At 48.9% G+C, this 21,859-nt stretch overlaps 1 protein-coding gene across 2 annotated transcripts in view; it reads left to right on the top strand.

Annotated features, from left to right (window-relative positions):
* Positions 1 to 548: 548 nt before the first annotated feature.
* Positions 549 to 21,859, top strand: part of COL2A1 (collagen type II alpha 1 chain) — a 64,118-nt gene continuing 42,807 nt past the window's right edge. Inside the window, exons 1-16 of one of the 2 annotated variants that reach the window (XM_037884045.2) lie at positions 549 to 971; positions 4,493 to 4,699; positions 6,258 to 6,274; positions 6,722 to 6,754; positions 6,889 to 6,921; positions 7,013 to 7,066; positions 7,778 to 7,879; positions 9,268 to 9,345; positions 10,162 to 10,206; positions 10,322 to 10,375; positions 14,247 to 14,300; positions 14,515 to 14,568; positions 15,337 to 15,390; positions 15,484 to 15,537; positions 17,246 to 17,290; positions 20,009 to 20,062. In XM_037884045.2, coding sequence (XP_037739973.1) covers positions 878 to 971; positions 4,493 to 4,699; positions 6,258 to 6,274; positions 6,722 to 6,754; positions 6,889 to 6,921; positions 7,013 to 7,066; positions 7,778 to 7,879; positions 9,268 to 9,345; positions 10,162 to 10,206; positions 10,322 to 10,375; positions 14,247 to 14,300; positions 14,515 to 14,568; positions 15,337 to 15,390; positions 15,484 to 15,537; positions 17,246 to 17,290; positions 20,009 to 20,062 — 1,032 coding nt within the window. In that variant the 5' untranslated portion in view covers positions 549 to 877. The remainder of the gene's footprint in view (positions 972 to 4,492; positions 4,700 to 6,257; positions 6,275 to 6,721; positions 6,755 to 6,888; positions 6,922 to 7,012; positions 7,067 to 7,777; positions 7,880 to 9,267; positions 9,346 to 10,161; positions 10,207 to 10,321; positions 10,376 to 14,246; positions 14,301 to 14,514; positions 14,569 to 15,336; positions 15,391 to 15,483; positions 15,538 to 17,245; positions 17,291 to 20,008; positions 20,063 to 21,859) is intronic. The other variant, XM_043533071.1, reaches the window with a different exon arrangement.

Raw genomic sequence — 21,859 nt, 5'->3', positions numbered from 1 at the left:
ACTCCGGAGCCTCTGCCCTGGAACGAACGGAGTGACACCTGATTGACTGGCACCGGGGCCGGGGTGCTGGAGAGCGGAACGTTCCCCCGGAAGGATGCACCGCGCCCGGGTGCAGACGCCGGAGCCCGGAGGGGGGCCAAAGACCCCTCCGAGCTCCAGCCGCGCCCCCGTGGCTCCGCATCCTCCGCTCTCCGCTGCACCGCACGGGCCCGGGAAACCTCGGCGGAAACTTCCCCCAACTTCTCCTCTCCCAGCTGCGCGTCCTCCCCGGAGCGGGGCTTTTCCTGGCCCCCCGCTGCCTCCCCCACGCCTTGCCAGGGGAGCGCAGCGCGCCGGGCGCCTTTGGAGAGCTTTGGGGAAACTTCCTCCCTTGCGCGGCGCTTTGGAGAGGGTCGGGAGCCGCTCTCCCTGCCCCATCCCTGCGTGCGTCTGGAGAGACACAGCGCTGCCCGCCGCGCCTCCTCGGGGAGGAGGTGGGGTAGGTAGGGACCCTCCCCTCCCTTTCCTTCCCCTCCCTAACTTCGTGCCCCTTTTGGCTCCAGGGCCGCACTGAAGCGCGGGCAGGAGGAGGGGTCTCCAGCCCTGGGGACGGGGCTCAGGGCTCAAGTTACAGCGCAGCTGGGGGGCAGGGGAGGACTGAGATCGGGGCATATACACCGGCTCCTGGAAGGCAGAGGGGCCATCTAACTGCGGTGCCTTGGCCCAGAGCAGACGGCGCCGCGATTCTGCTGGGGCCTAGGTACCTTGGATTCTCCTGCTGTTTCCAGAAAATCGGGGGGGACTCGGCTGCATGAAGGCTCGGTAGTCACTGGGGAAACCAACCTCCTCCCTTTTCTCTGCTCCACACACAAAGGTCCTGCATGTCTAACATTTAGACATGTTCAGCTTTGTGGATTCAAGGACTGTGGTGCTGCTGGCAGCCGCCCAGGTCATTTTACTAGCCGTTGTCAGATGTCAGGAAGGGGATATCCGTAAGTTGCACCTTTTCCTTTCTTTAAAATTTATCCTGAAGGGGGGAGAGGGGGAGCTGGACACGAAAGCAGTGGAAGAAAGAGCGACACAGAGAGAGAGAGAGAGAAACCTGCTTCTGGGAGGGAAGGATGGGCTGGTAGGAGCAAGTGTTGCAGGCCTGGGAGACGTGGCTTAAAAAAAAAAAAAGTACCTTAAGACCTGGAAAACTGGCCTCCTGTTCTCCCTGCATTTGATTTTGAGCTCAGGGGTTTCCATTGCTCCTCTTTAGATTTGCCTTTTCTCCCACTCTGTACCTTCTCTGGAGCCTGGATGAGGCTCACTGCTGCGGGATGACAAAATACTGATTGGCGAAGAGGCTTGTTCCTAGTCATTGTAATGCTTGGTTGCTTTAGAAGAGCGCTGCAGTCGTGAGTCCCCTCCTTGCCTATTATTTTGGCTTCCATCCCCCTCCTTGAGTTGATTTCCACCCTGAAAAGGGCTTTCAGAGGAAAATATAACCTGGTCAGGTCAGATCCCACCAAAGGGAGAACAAAATATCTCTCCGCCTCCTCCGGCGGTGAAAGAGTTAATGCAACAAAGCTGAGTGGGATGGGGGGGTTCACAGGGGGAGCCAGACAAAGGGGACATTCCGAGATAGACAAGCCAGAGTCTGAGACTTACAAAGAAAGACCTTTGTACAGCCTTCAGCTTTCCTCCTCATCCCAACCCACTTCTTAGTTGGGGCTGGTGTGTAAGGTGCAGAAGAAGTTGATAGCTAACAGACTTTTGGTTTAAGGATCAGAAAGGAAACCCCCCCCCCCCCCCCCAGACGAGGCCACCTGGAGGATCAGAGGCATTCCAGACACACTAGACAGATTGTCCAACTTCTCCTTCACCTTCCAACCCCGCCCCCTCCAATCTGAACCCAAAGAGGAAAGCAAGGGGACAAGTGGGGGAGCACATTCCCACTCCCTGCCCCCAACATTTTACCATTTTTTCAATTGCTGCTTTTTGAAACAAAATGATCCTCTTGTGCAATTGTGACATTAAAGTCCGATGCACAGCCAGCCCTTCCCCCTACCCCAGAAAAATTTCTGGTCTGGCACATTATTCAGCCTGGAAGCTGGAAACTTTATTAGGTAGAAAGGATTTTTTTTTCACTTGTTTGGGCAGGTTTCCTATTGCTTGAATTCCATCCCTGTCTCCATATGCTCCAGACTGTAAATCAATTGCAGGGAGAGAGAGAGAGAGTGCCTGAAAATACCTCCTTGCTTGCCTGCTTCTGGGCCATGCTGTCTTTCCCACAATCAGCCTGAGATTCCAGCAAAAAGGAGCTGAAATTCCTTCCATTCAGGCGCAAAGGAGTTGCTAGGCCATTTTCAGTTTGCTTAGTTCCTAACAAAAGGATTGGATTTGTAAGAGTTCCCAGTGAGACACCTCCATCCGACCACATACCAGGCGTGCTGGAACGATTTGTATAGTGGGGGTGCTGAGATCCACTGAACCAGACTTTAAACCCTGGATAGGATGGAAACCGCTTCAAGCCAGGGGGTGCAGCAGCCCCCCTAGCTCCGGCTCCTACCCCACATGCACCCCAAGAGAACTCAGAAGTTGGGGGCTGCACTTTGGGAACCAGTCTATTTGTAGCAACGGGGGATTGTTTCCTTTTCCTATTCCTGGTCAATCGACGCTGATCGGTTCATTCATTCTGTCCTACGTCTGTTGTAAAAGGATGATCTCCCCGCAGGAATATTGATTGTATACCAAAATTTGGCAGAGCGGTTCCTTTAAGCTGCTATCTCCCGCCTTGTCTGCCCTCTCTAGTTTAGATTAAAGTATGTTTAGCATCCTTCATCATGTGCTTGGATCCCTCAGGTGTGCAGCACAAGGAATGGGCGTAACCGAGCATGCCTTGCGCTTTATTCTTCTCTGAAGCAAAGAATCGCACCCTCTTTCCCAGGAGAGGAACTTATTTTCTGCTCAGATGGCTTTAGCTCTTTTGGGAGGCTCATCTGCAAAAGTTCTCTCCAGGTCATGGAGGGAACTCAATTCCCCGTTGTGAGCAGTTTGTTTGCATAGGGGAGATTGGCAGCGATGGCTTCCAGATGGAGTTGAAATGCTGCCCTTATTTATTTAAATGGGTTCCTAACAGCGCCACGTGAATCAAGCTCTGTGTGTGCTCGAGAAAAGGCCCATTCATGAGAGGAAAGGTCCCCTGGGCTCCCCAAGGTGCCCCAGCTCCATGCACAAAGACCCCCCCTGTCATCTCAACTGCTGCCATCAGGGCTTCAGACATTCACGTGGTTGGGGAAGGGGGGGAGAGAAAGAAACAGATGTCAAAGAGGCGCTTATATTTTTTATGGGTCTCCCCTTGTCAAGAACCCCTTCTATTGAGCTGTTATAATTGGGACAATATTATAATGAACTCTCCCAATAACAGTTGGATGCTTGTTTCTTTTGCATTTTTTGTGGCCCCCGCAAGCACCCCCCCCCCATGGCTGCAACCATTCACACACCCCCCGCCGCCCTCCCGGGCTCCTTGGTCCATTCATAGGTTTGACTTTGATTCAGTTTGTTTCTCGTTTATGGTGTTTTGATTAGAAAAACAGCCTTTGCCTGGAGAGAATGAGCCAGGGCTGTTGCTCTTTGTTCATCACAGGGTTCGGTCTGCACAGTGCATTCCAGAAGCAGCCAGGGGGCATTTAAAGAATCTTCTTTGTTACTTTTCTCTCCACCTTTTCCCCATTTATATTTTTTTCTGGTGGGATGAGGTTAAACAAAGCGGACTGGTGTAACCCTGCCCCTTCTGGCAGCGCTGAGAAAGGGAATCCAGACTTGATTCGCTTCCCCATCTACACTAGTGTAAATCCAGAGTAACTCTACTGCAGCCAATGGAATGACACCCGTGTAGAATAGTGTGAAACCCAGTTCAGGCCTGGTTGCTGGAAAAACGCACAGGCCCCTGTAGAAAAGAGACACAGGGGGTTCATGAAGGGGGCACAAGAGGGCTGAGCTGAGCTTGACCAAAGTGGACATAGCTCGTGGCTGCTAAGAACTCTACCTGATTCATGGGCACAGCTATGTCATCAGTTTCTCTCAGCGAAAGTGACCGCGATGGGAAATTAATAAAGTGCCAGGTGGGAAGCCTTGAACCTTGAGCCGTGTCAATAGCACAAGACCCTGGGCCTTCAGGACAGTTCTTCCTCACAGTATCTTCTTGAGGAGGCCGAAGAGCTATCATCAGGCCTCCATGTTTTGCTCTGCTTCTGGAGTGGCCAAGAGATCCAGGTACTAATCTGTGAGATGTTGAAGGAAGATGGGAGAACCAGAACCATCCCACCTGGGAGCTGGCAGGGAGCTGGCTTGGACCATGAACGTGGGAGGTTATTTCTATGCCCTATTGCAATTGGTATGGGATTGCTGTAACTGATGCTGATGGTATGACCCTGTTTCTCTCTCTCTCCCTTTTGGTTTTCTCCCTTTTGCCTCCCCTCCCACCGCGTCTCATTTCCCCCCTTCCCTTCCTTTCCCTTCGGCACAGAGGAGGCAGGCAGCTGTGTGCAGGATGGGCAGAGGTATAGTGATAAGGATGTGTGGAAACCCGAGCCCTGCCGGATCTGTGTCTGTGACACTGGGACTATCCTCTGCGACGAGATAATCTGCGAAGAAATGAGAGACTGTCCCAGCCCCGAGATCCCCTTCGGAGAATGCTGCCCTATCTGCCCAACTGACCAACCTGCTGTCAGCGGTCGTAATTTATTTATTTCCCTTCCATAAATAAATTACTCCAGATAATTGCAAAGATCAATAGCCCCCAATGGATGAGCACCCAGCAAAAGACGGGAACATCCATGGGACCTAGCTAGGAAAGGCCACTTCTCATGGACTCATTTGGGTCTGTCTCTTTGCCTAGGGTGTAGAAGGTCTGAAATAACAGTGTGGTCAAATCACAGATGAGAAGAAAGATAATTAACATAATCAATTAGTCTAACAGCCCCAATTCTAAAGATATCGTAGTAATTACCAAGGCAGCAAGACAAAACCAAAGCTGTCTCTGCCCTGACAGTGAATCAACTCTCTATGCACCAGAGAAGCCTGATTTAAATCCACAGCCTGCAGATTTCTAAGCCATGAAGGCGGAAACTGGACAGTGCTAAGTACATAGTGCATGGGATTTTTTTTTTGGTTTGTTTCCTTAGTATTTAACCACTACACCAGGGTCAGAAATTGCAGGGTGAGCTGAGTAGGAATAGCACCTGGAATAAAGGCTCTCTTGCTGTGATATAAAAACGTGCCTTCTGGTACTAGCAAAGATCAAAACTCCTTTTCTTTTAATTTTCATACTACCTCCAAAATGACCTTGAGCCCAAGTTATGTAAGAACTCCCAAGTTCAAGGGGGTCATGGGTAGTCCTGAGCATCAAAGGAGAGGCCAGGCCTCCATGTAGGTCAGGGTTCTGTGCCTGGCTTTGTAAAAAAACTCAGTTTCCCTAGCTGAAAAATGGGGATGGGTCACAAAACTCTCCCAGCCTGGGGCATAATTCGCTCCCATCTGTGAAGTGTTTTGAGATCCTCAGCTGAGGCCAGGAGCTATTTCAGTGCCACTGTTTCGAAGACCTTCTCTGTTCTAGTTCCGTCAAAAGCAGAAGTTGCCTTTTTTAACCCTTTGCTGATACAGGCGACCTTTCCAATGTGCCCCCGTCTTTAATTAGGAAATGCCTTGGAGCCCGCAAGTGTCAGCGAAGGGTTGAGAGCAAATGTTAACCTTTTCCCCTGAAATGCAATCATGTTGATTTGGACCTGTGCTGAATGTAGCTTTTAACGCCTGCCTTTTTTGGTCTTTGGCACGCTGGCTTCAGAAGATTTTCCTTGGTTTTGGTGGTTTTTTTTTTTTTTTTTTTAACCTACTTATTTTGTTTGAGTTGCACTATTCTTTGGCTGCTTCATAACCATGCCCTGGTCATTTCTGGAAGGGCAAAGTGACGAGCCCACCTGCCATTAGCAATTTCATTAGCCATTTCATTAGCAATTTTCGCCACCTGCCATTAGCAGTTCGGAAGCCTATTATCCCACGATGCTTTGCATGAAGCCTTGCCTGTATCTGCGAAATGCTGGCCAATTTACCACCCCTCCAGCAGAGCAGTGACAGCAATACTCAGGCAGTTGGTTGTAGAGGAGAAACTGAGGTTACCCCAATCACATCCGTCTCCGGCCTCTTATCCAGTGCCTTGTCGTGTGCATCTTTGTGTGCTGAAATGGTGGGTTTCATCATGATGCTGACACTTTCTCTCTCTCTCATTTCAACAGGGCAACCTGGCCCCAAGGTGAGATCATTGTTAGTATTATTCATCATGACCACCAGCGCATTTTCCCTTCTTTGGCCTTTATTACAGTTCCACGGGTGTAGCGTTCCGGATTCTGTTCTCAGTTGACACTGTTGTCAATGAGGAATGACTCCACTGGAAGTGAAACAGAATCAGACTCCAGATAGACACACTAAGTTGTACCATTTTAATTACACCGGCCTAGTTAAAGCGGTGCAACCCGGCAGTGTGGATGCAGTTATACGGGTGCTTATACAGCTACTCATGTGCTTAAAGCGCAGAGCGTGCTGAAGTGCTCTGTTCAGTTCTTTGCGGGATTGTGCAGACACAGGATGGGGATTAGCTGCATTTCTGTGATGGGTCTAGCAGTGGGCGGGATGCCTAATCACACACATCAGTTGTGTGCAGAATTGTCAGTGTTCTAATTTCAGCTGCTTTGCATTGCAGGGACAAAAAGGGGAACCCGGTGATATTAAAGATGTAAGTTTTAATCTGAGTTTTCTGCATGTCTTCCATTCATTTATTTCCCATAGGGGCACATAGGGTGCTTTGAGAGAATCCTGTGTGAGCGTCCTTCTCAGCTAAGTTTTCCTATGTTTCTCTCTCCCACCCAGGTCGTAGGACCAAGAGGACCACCTGGACCACAGGTGAGGAGCTTACTTTCTCTATCACATCGTTTGAATGTTTGTGGGCAAAACATTGGAGACTATTGAACTCCTCCTGTCTCACCTGTTTCAGGGACCTGCAGGGGAACAAGGACCAAGGGGCGACCGTGGGGATAAAGGCGAAAAAGTGAGTTTAAGACAAAATAACCAACACAGAGCAAAAAACCAAAACAAACCAGGGGTTAAAATGCTTCCAAAAGCATCAATGTGGCACATCCCCCTCTTAATATTACTGCCTCTTAACACATGAATAATAGTCTTTCAGATTAAACTGTAATCTCATCGGGGCAGAGAACTTGCCATCTGTGCTGAGGAGGATGTCTAGGGGACTCAGTCATGGACCAGGACCCTATATATCTAAAGCACCATGGTTCCATTATGGTGCTACATTAACAATAACTAAGCTCCATAACAGTGGTATTAATTAATGTAATTCATGTGTAAAATGATTAATATGTGCAGTGAGTTGCCTACATTCAGATGAATAAAGCACCACTCTGGATGAATAATAAGGTTGCTCAGTCCTTAATGCCTGGCAATCTGTCACTGATAATAAATTATTACTCATAACGAATGATGTGTGATTAACACACACTGTGGGCCATTGACGTGCCGATGAATAAGGCACCACTCTCTATTTATAATTATACTTAATGCATAACAATAATGGAGCATATAGAATTCATAATTGATTACAAATAACCAAATGGTAGGGAATTGATAATATACACTATGAGCCTTTTGCATTCCAAGGACTCATGTCACATCAGGGCGCAGACTGCAGTTAGCTTTTCCTGGGTGTCTGTCTGGAGTCACCTTTCTTCTTTGTTCCTTGTAGGGTGCTCCTGGCCCTCGGGGTAGAGATGGCGAACCTGGTACACCTGGAAACCCCGGACCCCCAGGGCTCCCGGGTCCCCCAGGGCCCCCTGGGCTTGGCGGAGTGAGTATCCTCAAGTGTTTTTTTTTTTTTTTTTGAACCTTCACATCCAGGACATGTGGCTGCACAGACTGATTGAAAGGGCCTTTGGGAGTGTGTCCCGATACTGTATAATTCAGCTGGAGTCACTGATTTGATAGGAATATTTATGTCATTTTTGGGCTCCTATGAAAAATTAAATAACAACGTTTTTGATTATTCAGAATGCAAGACTTTTTATTGGCTAACTTGCTTTCTCCCCATTAGTTGTTATTTGTTTTGCAGCTACTGATCCCCGCCCCCCGCTGTTAGACACTGTGCAGACATTCAGTAATAAAGGCCTTTATTGCTCTAGCATTTCAGGGGCTCACAAGTCAATTTCACCTCTGTCCCTGGTCAGTTTCACTCTAGGGTACCCTTTGCACTAGCCCAGGGCTGCACCCAGTGGGAGCAAACATTGCTTGGGAATATTTAAAGTTTCACTAATGTTCCTAGTCTGTGGCTTTCATCAGGTAGCCCAAGGCTACAACTACCACAAGGGAATCTTTTAGTACTTCACTTCTGTTCCTGGTCAATTTTACTCTGTGATTCCCATGCACTAGCCCAACCCCGCAGTGATTGATGTGTGTGGAGGGGTAGGGGGGCAGGTAGATACAGGTAGGGTGGTGATAGCGTCAAAAAAAAATCCAAGGAAACATTTCTGTTGGGCTTACCTTGTGCAAGACCAAGCTTATTGTTTGGTGCAAATTTAACTCAATGGTGCCCCATTGAAAGGCGCATTTTAATTACCCCAAATGCTGTGCACTATATTTAGATTCACTGTGCCTGAGTTTTCTAATCTCCTGGTCTTTCAGATGAATGAATCACTTCAGATTTATGAGGAACTCTTGGGCAGTTTCTTTAAAAAAATAAAAACAACACAGAATGATTTCTCTTGTTGGAAAGTGCCCTTCACTTGTGTCTCTGCTACAAGCAAAACATAATTAGAGCAAATGACGGTACCAAATGACGGTATCGTTTGGCCTTTTTTAAATGATTTTTTCTTATTCTTCAAAGAAATTTCTCCCCTCTAAATATCATCGTATAAAAAGGCTGACCCCGAAGTAATAACCGTGAGGAAATTTAAAATGAAATGTCGGAACATTTTGCATATTTACTGCAAATCGATGTCTAGCAAATAACAGGTCTAAAAAACCTCTTTTTGATTTTTTCTGAGACACGGAAATGGTTGCTTATCAGGTACAGGGTACAGTGCCTAACGGATCCAAATACTTTACCAATATTAATACTTCACCAAAAACTTTAGGATATCAATAGTGATCACTTTGCAGCCCGCATGCCCATTGCATGGCTTGACTGATCGTGAAAAAGAATCCCACTCAGATGCATCTGTGCTTTGGTCTTGTTTGCAGAACTTTGCTGCTCAGATGGCGGCAGGATTCGATGAGAAGGCTGGTGGCGCTCAGTTGGGTGTGATGCAGGGACCTATGGTAAGACAGCTCTCTGCTTCCTTTTAGCAACCGGGACACTATGCGGCCTCTTTGTGGGAGGCCTGATATTTAGGGTTGAAGTTGACAGGAGCTGGGGGTTGCTCAGCAACTTGAAAAATCCGGCCATTAAAACACAGCTCGATATTATCTATGAGCCAGATCCTCAGCTGGTGGAATTCAGCACAGCCCCATCGAAGTCCATGCTGAGTTTCACCCGCCGAGATTCTGTCCCTATCCTCCTAGCCACAACCCACTAAAAGTACTATAAAATGGTTGCATAACCAAGGATTTACTTAGCACACAAGATGACTTAATTGCCTCGGCTTCTGCTCTGCTTGCCAGGGCATCCCAAGTCACAGGCCAAATTGTTTAAATAGACTCTCCTGGGAGGGAAAGTTATAGAACGTTTTGTTTAGGGGTTGGTCTCTGTAACTTTTGGACCATGGGCTGAGGAATGCATGACAGCAGCTACTGTTCTTCAAGATCCCACAAGATTTCCAGCAGGAAATTTCTGCTCTCCAGCCTTTCTTGGCAAGCAGTAAATGAAAAGCAGGGCTTAGTAAACATGGCTACAGTCCAGGAGAAAGCGTGCTGCCTCCCCCCGCCCCCTTCCAAGTAGCTTCTAAAGGAAAAATAGTTCTTGGTGGTGTCTCCGGAGGGGCTGAATATAAGAGGGACGATTTCAGAATCCTCTCTTGCTGAGGGGGAAAGATCCTTGTTCTTTATGGGCCATCACCTGAAACCTCTCGCTCCCTTTCACTTGGCGGGGGGCTTAGAGATTTTCTTAATGACGGTGATTTTTGTTTCCCAATGTAGGGACCTATGGGACCGCGAGGACCTCCAGGACCATCGGGAGCTCCTGTAAGTGCCTGCTCTCTCAGGAGCAATCTGTCTCGTTGGGGGTAAAATAACATAGCAAATATATAGAGCATCATTGTTGAGATGGCTAATGAGGCTCCTTTGCTGTATGTTGCAGGGCCCTCAAGGATTTCAAGGCAACCCTGGAGAGCCTGGGGAATCTGGAACTTCTGTGAGTAACCAGCAGCTTTGCTTTTGGCCAAAGAGGCCGTGACCTGGCACAAATCGACACCTCAGTTACCCATGCAAACGGCCAACACCCCAGCTGCACCCGCAAACGTCCCAGAAATGTGAGCTACATTAGAGCTGCCCTGAGGAATTCCAAAAAGTCTCTCCACCAAGAGACCCCGATGCCAACTTCTCTGAGCAGAAATCACCCTTCTCTGAGTCTCCGCTATGATATCACTGATAATCAAAGCTGGGGTGATAGACTGAGGGAATGCTTAGATTAGACACGTAGGCCGAGATGTTCAAAGGGGCCTAAGAGATTTGGTCACGCAGTCCCAGTATAACTAATGGGGATTGGGCTTCTAATTCCTGGCGGTGGATTTGAAAAATCTCAAGCCTCGCCTTTAGGCACAGGAGGCTGATGATCAATGTGCTGAATAGAAAGGAAACAGAATTAATGGGACAGATTCTGATCCACACAAAGACCGTGTACGCTGCCCTGGCCATGTAAGGTGCCAATAAAGTGGGTGAACATTTAGCTCACTCCTACTTTAAGGCTTCTTTGTCTTGCTCAGGTGGTGTAAAGGGGCCTTAGTGCCCATGAGAATCAGGCTCGGTGTGTGTATCTTAGGGGCACATGGCGTGACGAGGATGCGCTCTGATGCTGTACACTGGAGGAGCTGCGTGGTTGGTGGCAGTGATGGTGGGGGAGGGGGAGTTGTAAGTCCAGACGCAGTCGATCACTTTGCATGGCAGGATGACAAAAGGACCAAGGGGCTCAGCTTCGATGGTGATGGAGAGACAGGGGGCAAGGATCTAGGAAGCAGGGGAGCTCAGTCGATGTAATATACGTAGAGGTTGGAATTAGGTATTTGATCCTGTGCCTGTCTCACATTGGTTTGGAGAGACACAATTGGCGGTTCAATGTGGCTCTGTGCTGATATCACTGTAGCACCTGGGAGCCTGACAGACACTAATGGATGTTATCCTAAAACAGGTAGAGAAAGATAACACCCCATTTTAAAGACAGGGATACTGAGGTACTGGGTTGATTAAGTGGCTTTCCCAAGGCCACTCAGGGAGTCTGTAGCAGAGATGGGAATAGATACCCCCCGCCCCCAGGACGGCTGAGTCCTGGACAAGTGCCCTACCCATGAGACTATCCTTCCTACCTATGACCAAGGGTAATTTATATAGTGGGGCACCACAGGCCTTGGTGTTAGATTCGGTCCTGTATAACCTCTCCATTAATGGTCTGCGAGGCAAACAGCCCATTAATGTGGCTGGGAGATGAGACAACGGTTGGGAGAGTTGCAAACAACAGTCAGGAACGGGAAAAATTTGTGAAGGAGCCCGGATAGACCTGGAAAGTAGCAACATAAGAGGCAGCGTGGACAAATGCTAATCCATTGGGCGGGGTGGGAACGATCCAAAGGACTACAGCAAAGGATCATCTAATCCATTCCTCACCCTAGCCAGTTCTGGGTCATTCTTTATGCTAACAGGTTTTTTTCCAGTCCTGCCAAGCCGTGGGGCTTTGACTGCTTACCCTGGGAGCGTCCTATAACAGATCTCACTATCAGGACATTTCCCCCGCTCCGATGTTCCAACCTGTATTTTTCTCTTGTTCAGTTTCATCCCATCCCTCCTTAGTCCTCTTACCAGCCAACTAAGGGGAGGGAGGAACCGACCACGTTAAAGGAGAGAGAGAGGCAAGATAATCAGCCACTTGGACAGGAGTTTGCAATGCAAACAGGGCGAGCAGTTTGGAGCTGCATCTGCAGAGGCATCCTAGGGCAGGGAAATTAGAACACTTCTCGAATGCTTCCATACAGTGGTTCTTAACCTGGGGGTCACAACCCACCCAGCCCTTGCTAAATGCAGGGAGTGGGTGATCTATCCGTGGTACTTATCCAGCCCCCATCACGGTAGCTTCTGAGCACCTTGCAATCTTGAATGTGTTTATCTTCACAGCACCCTATGAGGTAGGGAAGTGGTGTCAATCCCATTTTACGGCTGCGGAACTGAGAACTAAGGCTCAGATCCTCGAAGGTATTTAGTCACCAGACTCCCATTGATTTCCCACCTTTGAGGATGCTGGCCTGAGTGACTTGCCCAGGAAGTCTATGCCAGCCCAAAGCGATGAAACCAGTCCTAGATTAGCACCCTAGCCACTACACCATCCTTCGTTGTGGGGGTGGCTAGCTAGATCCCGGCTCAATGGGGGGAGTGGGGGGTATGGAAATAGAAGAGAACCAATGCTCTAGTATGACTTTCCCCAGTTGGGGGCTGAGAGTTATCAGCAAATTGGAGGGAGTTCAAAGAAGATCAGCTGGGTGTAGGTGGCATTGGGTTAAGAGAAACGATTCAAAGAGCTTTGCTGAGCAAGAGCCAAGAAGGAGAGGGAGATAAAATCAGTCTCATGAGTATAGTGGTATTGTTTCTTCTGACTTAGACACTCCATAAGCAGGAGCAGCTGTCCTCCTCAGATCAGCGAGCGCGGACGTCAAATCCACAGCTAGTGTATATCAATGTATCTCCATGGATGCCAACTTTGAGTTACACCACCCGAGGATCGGGCCCATTTAGCTTGCTCCAGGGAGGTTAGCCCAAGGAGGAGCAATGAGAGGAAATTAACAAGGGCGTTAGAATTCAGACAAATGTCAGGAGAAACTTCCTGACGGTGAGATGGGTCAGGGGTGGAATCTTCTTCCACGGGCAGGGGTGGGTCTCTGGAAGCTAGGTTACATAAACCCCTAGCAAGTTGGCGCTAAATGGGGTAATGCTATGGGATGGAGTCCAAAACTGGGATCAAGGAATATCCATTCCAAGAGGAGCTTGGCTTTAGGCAGGCAGTCTGAGCTGCCATTTGGAGTCTACAGCCTTGCTCTAACAAAACACCTGACAGTGTCTTTAATGGGGAGAACTTCACTTTTGTGTCCCATCAGAGCATCTCTGGTAACACGGTGCCCCACCATTGGTTCAGTGCTGATGCACAGAGAAGAGCCCCCTCTTCTGGTTCACTGATCCTGCTTCCTACAGAAGCCGTAGCTTTCCTTGGAGGTCTCCCCTCCAGGCCAACACCGCTTAGCCTTTGAGAGCTGCCAAGCTCGCATCTAGAGGTTTTACTGCTCTGTTTATTGCACCCTGCCCTCCTCACCCAGAGAAGGCAGAGGGTATTTGGGAGGAGCCACTCAGCTGCTGTAGATTTCCAGAGAAAGTTTCCAGGTTGTGGCCAGGGCAGCAGGGAGTTAGTTCAGCAAACCCTGACCCTGATATTTCCAGTGCGTGATGTCACCATGTGGCAGTGTGATGTAAACATGATGACAGCACGACACCATACCAGGCCGGCATAGAGCGCAGGCCACTTGGGGAAAGTAGCTGGACTTCTCTCTCTTCCCCAGCCTGACTGGCCAATTTCTTCCCTTGCCAGCTTTCTCTGGCCACCTGAATCCGGGGATGGACTCCCAGAGCCCGAGCTCTTCTGAGATGGAGAGTGATGTTGGAGTCAGCCATACGCATGGTCCCAGGGAGGCTGGTTTTAGCTGGGCCCAAACTACTCGGTCTTTTTTGGAAGGGTCAGTGAGCTTCCCCCATAACCCTTTGCCTAGCCCCAGTGCAGAATATTAGGAGTCCCCAACCCACAGCCCCAGCAAAAAGGCAGGTGCCAATGCAAGGATTTGTAGTTCCCCTTTGAGACGTTGCCTTTGAAGCCCATTAGCCGAGTTACCTCTTGCACTGTACTGTGACGACCCCAAACCCCGAGACCCCCTTAATAATATAGATTATTGTGACTCAATTAAAAAAGGTTCTGATTCTCTCTGAATGCCGTGCCTGCCTTGCACATGTCACACTCGCTCTGTCTGTCCTTCTAGGGTCCAATGGGTCCCCGAGGGCCTCCCGGACCACCTGGAAAACCCGGTGACGATGTAAGTATTCTGTAGCCACTTGTTTCTTGCAGGGCAGCTTCTGCCAGCCACTGACATCAAAGCTGGTTGGAAGGCAAGCAGCCAGCATGCGAAACGGAATGTATCAATGATCAGAGCAGAGGGTTTTGCCCCCTGGTTCTTGCTACACTGTGCCTCGCTCCAAGATGGCTCTGAAGGAAGCTAAGGAATTTTCTTCTCTCTCTTTCTCTCTCAGGGCGAATCAGGCAAACCTGGCAAATCTGGTGAACGCGGATCCCCTGGCCCTCAGGTATAGGGCACCAGGCTCTGATGTCCAGTATATACCGATGTGTCCCAGAGGCATGGCTGGATGGCAGGAAGGCCGCAGTCACCAGCCCACCAGAGTCTCTTGTCTCCTTTGTTATTTAACCAGGAGAAGCTGGGGGAAATGAACCATTAAAGCCTAATGATTTTTGCCAAAGAGACATCAGGTTGTTACCACCAGAGAGGAGCTCAGGGCTTCAAAATTCAGACTGAAGGCTAGACTCGCATTTAAGTCCCTGCCCACTAATGATCAGGGACTGTTCGGGACAGTGGGCTTCTGATCTTCCCCAACGTTCACAGCAATTCAGATGCAGGGCTTTGGTTCAAGCCCGTCACAAACAGTTCTCTATGATGTAAACTGGCATAGGTCCCTTGATTTACACCTGCTGAGGATCTAGCCCTATAGACTACTCTGATCTGGCTCTACATATTACCCATTATGGTCCTATATGTGACCCTGATCTGGCCCTATATGTTACCCTAATTTGGCTTTCTATATTACTCTACATGGCCCTATATATTACTGTAATATGGCGCTATATATATTACCCCTTAATCTGATTCTATATGTTAGTCTAATCTGGCCCTATCTGTTACCCTGATCAACAAAGCACAGTAAGAATGCTTTACTTCCTGTTCCTGGAGCTTGTTAACAATATAACATCTGAACATATTTGAGAAACTTGATCAGTTTTTGCCCACTTCTGTATTCCCTGCCTTTCGTTTGGACTGACCCCCGTTTCTTTCATTTTAGGGGGCTCGAGGCTTCCCAGGAACCCCAGGTCTCCCAGGAGTCAAAGGTCACAGAGTAAGCACGTGTGGTTATGACTTGCACAGCATTGGCTCTTCCCTTTGCTCGAGCTCGCTGGGAGAGTAACCATGACTTTGCTTCTCTCCCTAGGGTTATCCTGGGTTAGACGGCTCCAAAGGAGAAGCAGGAGCTGCAGGTGCTAAGGTGAGGCGTTTAGCCAACAGGATTCCAGTTTCTATCATCTGAAACAAAACCGACCACTGGGAAGTTATTAGTATTGCTAATTATTACATGCATTACGGTAGTGACTAGAGGGGGAAACTCCGAGATCAGGGCCCCATTGTGCTAGGCGCTGGATAAAAACATAGTGAAAGATCGTACCTGCCCTAAGGAGCTCACAGTCTGAATAGAAGCAGAGCCGGTGGGATAAAGGTGCTCGCCCAAGGTCACACAGGAAGGCAGTAGCAGAATCAGGATTTGAACTCAGGTTGGCCGAGTGACTCAGCTACCTCGGCAAGTGAACCTGGTGTTCAGCCCAGGTGCTGGGGTGATAGGCCCGGCGTAGAAACCTAGATAGATAATTCGAGGCAGGTTAGACAGAATAGAACAAATTGATGAGAGACCTGGAATCAAGTGGCTACATTGATATCGATCTTGAGATTAGACAGATAGACGAATATGTCTTTAACTCAAGACCAGATGCCTTCCTGAAAGACGTGCATTAGCCAAACACAAGTTATTGCTGTCAACACAGGGGTAAATGGGTGAAATGCCTGTGATTTCCAGGTCAGATTAGATAATCTAATGGTCCCTTCTGGCTTTAAATGCTTCAAATCTATGACTCTGTGTATGGGGATAGATATAGATAGACAGATGTGGGTCTTCATATTAGATAAAATTTTAGGTTAGATAGAGGGGGTGTATGGGGATGGTGAGATAGATAGTGTGGGGTGTATGGAGATAGATAGATGTGTGTGGGGATGGATGGATAGATAGATAGACAGGGTGTTTGGGGATAGATGAGAGATAGAGGGGGTCTCTGGGGGTAGATAGATAGAGGGGGTGTATGGGGATAGATAGATAGATAGATAGATAGATAGAGGGGGTGTATGGGGATATATAGATAGATAAATAGAAGGGATGTTTGGGGATAAATTATAGATAGAGGGGGTGTATGGGGATGGATAGATAGATAGATAGATAGTATGGGGTGTATGGAGATAGACAGATCGATCGATCGATCTAAGACCTTTGATCTGGTAAATGCCTCAGTACTAGAGATCAGCTCCGTTCAACCCTAAAAGACGGTGCTGGGAATATGAAATGGGCAGGGCCAATATTAGAAGCAGAGAGAAATGTGACTAGTGCTACCTACTGGTGCTCATTGTCTATCCCTCCCCACGGGCCACGCAGGAAAGCTGTCTCCACAGTCCCGTACCCTGCTTCCACTTTCCCGCTCAGCAACTCCCTTCGCCGCCTCAGTGTCCATGGGCTTCAGTGCAGCGTCTGTGTTTCCCTCCAAGGTGGTTTCTAGTAGTGCCCCACCCCAGCAGTAGCATCTAATCCATCTCCTCCCTAATAGATGCCCCGTAATCCATTTCCATGCCCTGCCCCTTCAGCAGCACCCCCTAGAACATCCCACTCCTCCGGGGAGAATCACCCACCCCCATTCCCGCTTTCCAGCAGCGAGAGCTGTTGCTGACAGCTGGCTGTGTATGTCCGCCCTCTTTATAGCTATGGATGTGCATGAGGACCCCAGTGGTCATTTCGTGGGGATTTCTTTTGCCTGCATGACTCCCCCGTGGGAATCAGTGTGGGTGTTTGCAGCCTTGTAGCGCTGAATCTGCCTCTTTATAGGAATCGGGGACAAGGGCAAGATGGGACTTAATTCTCTTTGCCTCTTGCATTCTAGGGCGAAGCTGGATCACCTGGTGAGAATGGTTCTCCTGGTCCCATGGTGAGTACGAGCCTCCCCATTATAATTATTTATAGTATACAATGCCTGGGGGTGGGCCCGTTGTGCCGGGTGCTGTACAAACCTCAGCCGAGATCAGGGCCCCCTTGTGCCGGGCGCTGTACAAAACTCAGCCGAGATCAGGGCCCCCTTGTGCCGGGTGCTGTACAAACACAGAGTGCGAGACAGGCCTTGTCCCAAAGAGCTTATGGTCTAAATAGAGAAGACAGACCAAGGGAGGGAATGATAGTGACTTGCCCAGGATAACCCTCTAATCCTGACATCCCCATACACCTGATGATTCTCTTCGGGGAACTCTGTTCTGATTGCTATTGTCTGTTTGGGCAACCAAATAGCAGATGAAATTCGATGTGGGTAAGTGTAAAGTAATGCACATTGGGAAAAATAATCCCAACTCTACATACCAAATGATGGGGTCTAAATTAGTTGTTACCGTTCAAGAAAGATCTTGGAGTCACTTGGGGTAGTTCTCTGAAAACATCCGCTCGATGGGCAGCAGCCGTCAAAAAAGCGAACAGAATGTAGGGAACCATTAGGAAAAGGATAGGTAATAAAACAGAAAATGCCATAATGCTGCTATAGAAATCCCTGGTGTGCCCACGCCTTGAATACTGCGTGCAGTTCTGGTCTCCTCATATCAAAAAAGATATATCAGAATTGGAAAAGGTGCAGAGAAGGGCAACAAAATGATTAGGGGGCTGGAGCAGCTTCCCCATGATGGGAGATTAAAAAAACTGGGTCTGTTCACCTTAGAAAAGCGTCGACTCAGGGGGGATAGGATAGAGGGCTCTGAAACATGAACGGTTAGAAAAAGTGACTAGGGAAGGGTTATTTACCCCTTCACATAACACAAGAACTAGGGGTCACCCAATGAAATGAATAGGCCGCAGGTTTAAAACAAACAAAAGGAAGTACTTCTTCAAACAATGCACAGTCAACCTGTGGAACTCATTGCCAGGGGATGCCCAAAAATATAACTCGGTTCAAAAAGAATTAGATAAGTTCATGGAGGAAAGGTCCATCAGTGGCTATTAGCCAAGATGGTCAGGGATGCAACTCCATGCTCTGGGTGTCCTTAAATCTCCAACTGCCAGAAGCTGGGACAGGACGACAGGGGATGGATCACTCAGATTTGCCCTGTTCTGTTTATTCCCCCTGAAGTTTCTGGCACTGGCTGCTGTCACAAGACAAGACACTGGTCTAGATGGACCACTGGTCTGACCCAGTATGGCCGTTCTTATCGTATTATTATTTATCACCTGCTGGGCTCAGCTGAGATCAGGGTCCCCCTCAGATAGGTGCTCTATAAACGCAGAGTGAGATAGTCCGTGCCAAAGACCTTAGGCCTAGATTTTTAAAAGTATTTAGCTGTTGCTGCACTCAGCGTCCCAATGCCTAAATGATTTAGAAGCCTAAATCTCATTTTTAAAAGGAACTTAGGCACTCAGGAAACTGAGGGGAAACTGAGGCACTGAGCTGACTTGCCCACGGTTACATGGCAGGCCCAGAAATAGAACCCCGGTGTCCCGATTCCCTGGCCAGTGATCTAGCCACTGGACAAGCCTGCCTCTGTTAATATTTGCATGGATATTTGTAACAATCCTGTGCTGAGAAGGGCAAAGGGCCAGCACCCAAATCTCTTCAGTCCCGCCCAATGTCTCTTGCATCACAAAAAAGCAGCCCCAAACCAGCTCTCTCTGTCATCAGGAGCTTTGGCACTCACTAGCCGTGAAGCCCATCTGGCCGGTTGAAGCGTTCTCACATCTCAGCCCAAGGGAAGGTGTAGGATAGCAGCCGACCATGCTGCCACAGTCACAACATGAAGGCTGGGTCACGGCCTGATTTTCATTTAGGTTATGGCTCCTTTATGCTGCCATAGATGGCCCCTGGAGGGGATGTCTACACTGGACGCTAAGCCTGGGTGTGTGGGACCCAGTCTTGTGGACTTGGTGTTTCCAAGCCAGTTTGTGAGCGTCTACACTGCATTGTAAACCTCGGTTTATAATCGCTGGACCCGGGTCTCACAGCCGTGCGAATGCATCCACACTGCGCTACAGAGACCTTCAGACTGGGCTCTGCAGCTTGACCTCCATCCACACTGCAAAATGACAGGCCTTGGACCTGAGCCACAGTGGGTCTCGGGCTCTAACCCACCCTCCTAGCAGGATCTTGGGACCCAGGTCATGCGTGCTTATCGACCCGAATCAGGCTGACGCGTGTGTGGACGGAAGCAGGGCTTGGGCTCAAACCCGGAGACAGACCCCAGGCTTAAAGTGTAGACATTCTGAGAGCACCCTCTGCACAGGCCAATGTAAAGCTGATGTAAATGCTCTGCACTGGCCCTGCTCCCAGCCCCACAGAATAGGGGCTGAAGTGGGGGATGTGGCTGGAGAACCCTGCATTATGTCAGCTTTCCATGCCAATGGGAGGCAATGGGAAGCAGAGTGACAGCTAGAGCAACCCCAAGGCTGCTTCAGCTTATACCAGGGGCACAGCTCCAGAATACAAGGAGTGCAAAGGGTGCTTTGAAGTGCAGGAACTGAGGATCAGGCTTACCCAGATTTCTTTGATACACTCATTATAGTTCATTCTGATGTAACTAAAAAGGTGCTAAAAGGTAGAGATTGAGAGCACACAAAAGGCTTGCGATAAGGGGTCTGTAATAAGACAAGCCTCATTATTTTCATTGCTGTTTTTCAGGGGCCCCGTGGTCTCCCAGGTGAAAGAGGACGTCCCGGCCCATCTGGTGCTGCTGTGAGTATTAAAGTTTCCTTCCATACTGCCTGTTTTCCTGGCCCTTGCAGCCACTTGCTGTGCAATAGGTGTATAACAAACCAGGACAATAATAGTAACTAACCACCATCATTATAATTCCCTGCAACTCCTCCCACACAGCGAAACATCCCCTGCTCCCTCTCAGGGAAGGGATCTGCTCCCTGAGTCGCACAATACCACTACCGCGGAGAGAGCTAGTCGGGAAATTATTCTTTTTCCCTATGAGAAATTTTGACGAAACAATCATTTTTTTCCTTTCCATCAGAACAATCTCAGGTTATTGTCAAAAAGCCCTAAAACCAAAATATTTTGGTTTAAAAATGTTTAGTTGTGGGGGAGGGTTCCCCAAAAATTTGCAAGAAAATGGACGTTTTGGGGGGGAAGTTGCATCCAAAAAATGCCATTTCTCATTGAAAAAACATGGCGGTGGAAAAATTGCAATCAGCAGTAATCATGGGGCCCCTCTTATGCCCTGAATGAGTGGGAAACTCTTTAATACTTTAGACAAGAGAAGAATCCCGGCCAATCCCAGGTCCGAAATAACCAAATATAATCTCCTTCCAAAATGACACTGCCAGCCCCTGTTGGCATTACCCAGGTCAGATTTCCAAAGTGTTCAGCTCCCATTTTTAGCCAGCAAAACAAGCGGCTGGTTTCTGACAAGACCCAAGCACGCTGGTTGCATGCTGGTTGCCGAGCCCTCTTGAAAATCTGGCGTGACCCCGTTCCTCCATTTGTATCACTTCCTTGCAAAGAACCCCCCCCCCTTTTGATTGGTTATTCATCTTTAAGTCCCGCCCTCCAGTTAATTACTCAATTTAGCCACGCCTCCATGTGGTTGTCATGGCGAAATCCCAGAAAGAGGCAACATGGACATTCCAAGCAAGAAAAAAATATGTATGTATTTAAGCTGTTCTGATTTGTGGGGAGGTTCTGCAGAAAGCGAAAGACGATGCTGACAGTGGGAGCATGTTGGAATTAAATGGCTTCTGCTGTTACCAATTTTGGTGCCAACGCTATAGATTGTAGGGTAAAATTTTCAAAGGCGCCTAGGGGATTTGGGAGCTGAAATCCTTTCTTTTCACGAGTCACCGAGGTGCTTCGGAGCCTCTGTCTCCTTGAAAATCAATGGGATTTGGGCGCCTCCGGGTAAAAATGTTCAAAGGGACCCAAGTGATTTAGGAGCGTGCGTCACCTGGGAGCTTAAGTCCCATTTTCAAAAGTGATGTCGACGCTTTTGGAGCCCGAGTTCTATTGGAAGTTGGTGGGATTTAGGCTCCTAAGTGCCTAAATCACTCCAGAAAATGGAACTTAGGTTCCTAAGTCACTGAGGTGCTTTGGACATTTTTCTCTTTAGTCTTTAGCTCTCATTATCTACTCAGATAACATCCGCGGAGGTGTCCACTGAACAAGGGACTACCACAGGCATCCCTCTAGAGCTGGGGTGGGCAAACTTTTTGGCCTGAGAGCTACATCGGGGAATAGCAATTGTACGGCGGGCCATGACTGCTCACAAAATTGGGGTTGGGGTCCAGGAGGGGGTTGATGGCTCTGGTTGGGGGTGTGGGCTGGGGTAGGGGGTTGGGGGAGAGGCTCAGGGGTGCAGCTCCAAGCGGCGCTTACCTCAAGCGGCTTCCGGAAACAGTGGTATGTCCCTTCTCCGGCTCCTCTGCGGGGAGCGGACCCCGACCCTCGGAGTGGGGCCATGCTGCGGCTTCCAGGAGCTGCGTGGTGTGGCCCCTGACCTGGCACCCCGCCTGGAGCAGGGCTGAGCCA

This window comes from Chelonia mydas, chromosome 20 (assembly GCF_015237465.2).
Source record: "Chelonia mydas isolate rCheMyd1 chromosome 20, rCheMyd1.pri.v2, whole genome shotgun sequence".
NCBI classification, from domain to species: Eukaryota; Metazoa; Chordata; order Testudines; family Cheloniidae; genus Chelonia; species Chelonia mydas.
The sequence above is the reverse complement of the archived record's forward strand: the minus strand, read 5'-3'. Positions and strand labels throughout refer to the sequence as shown.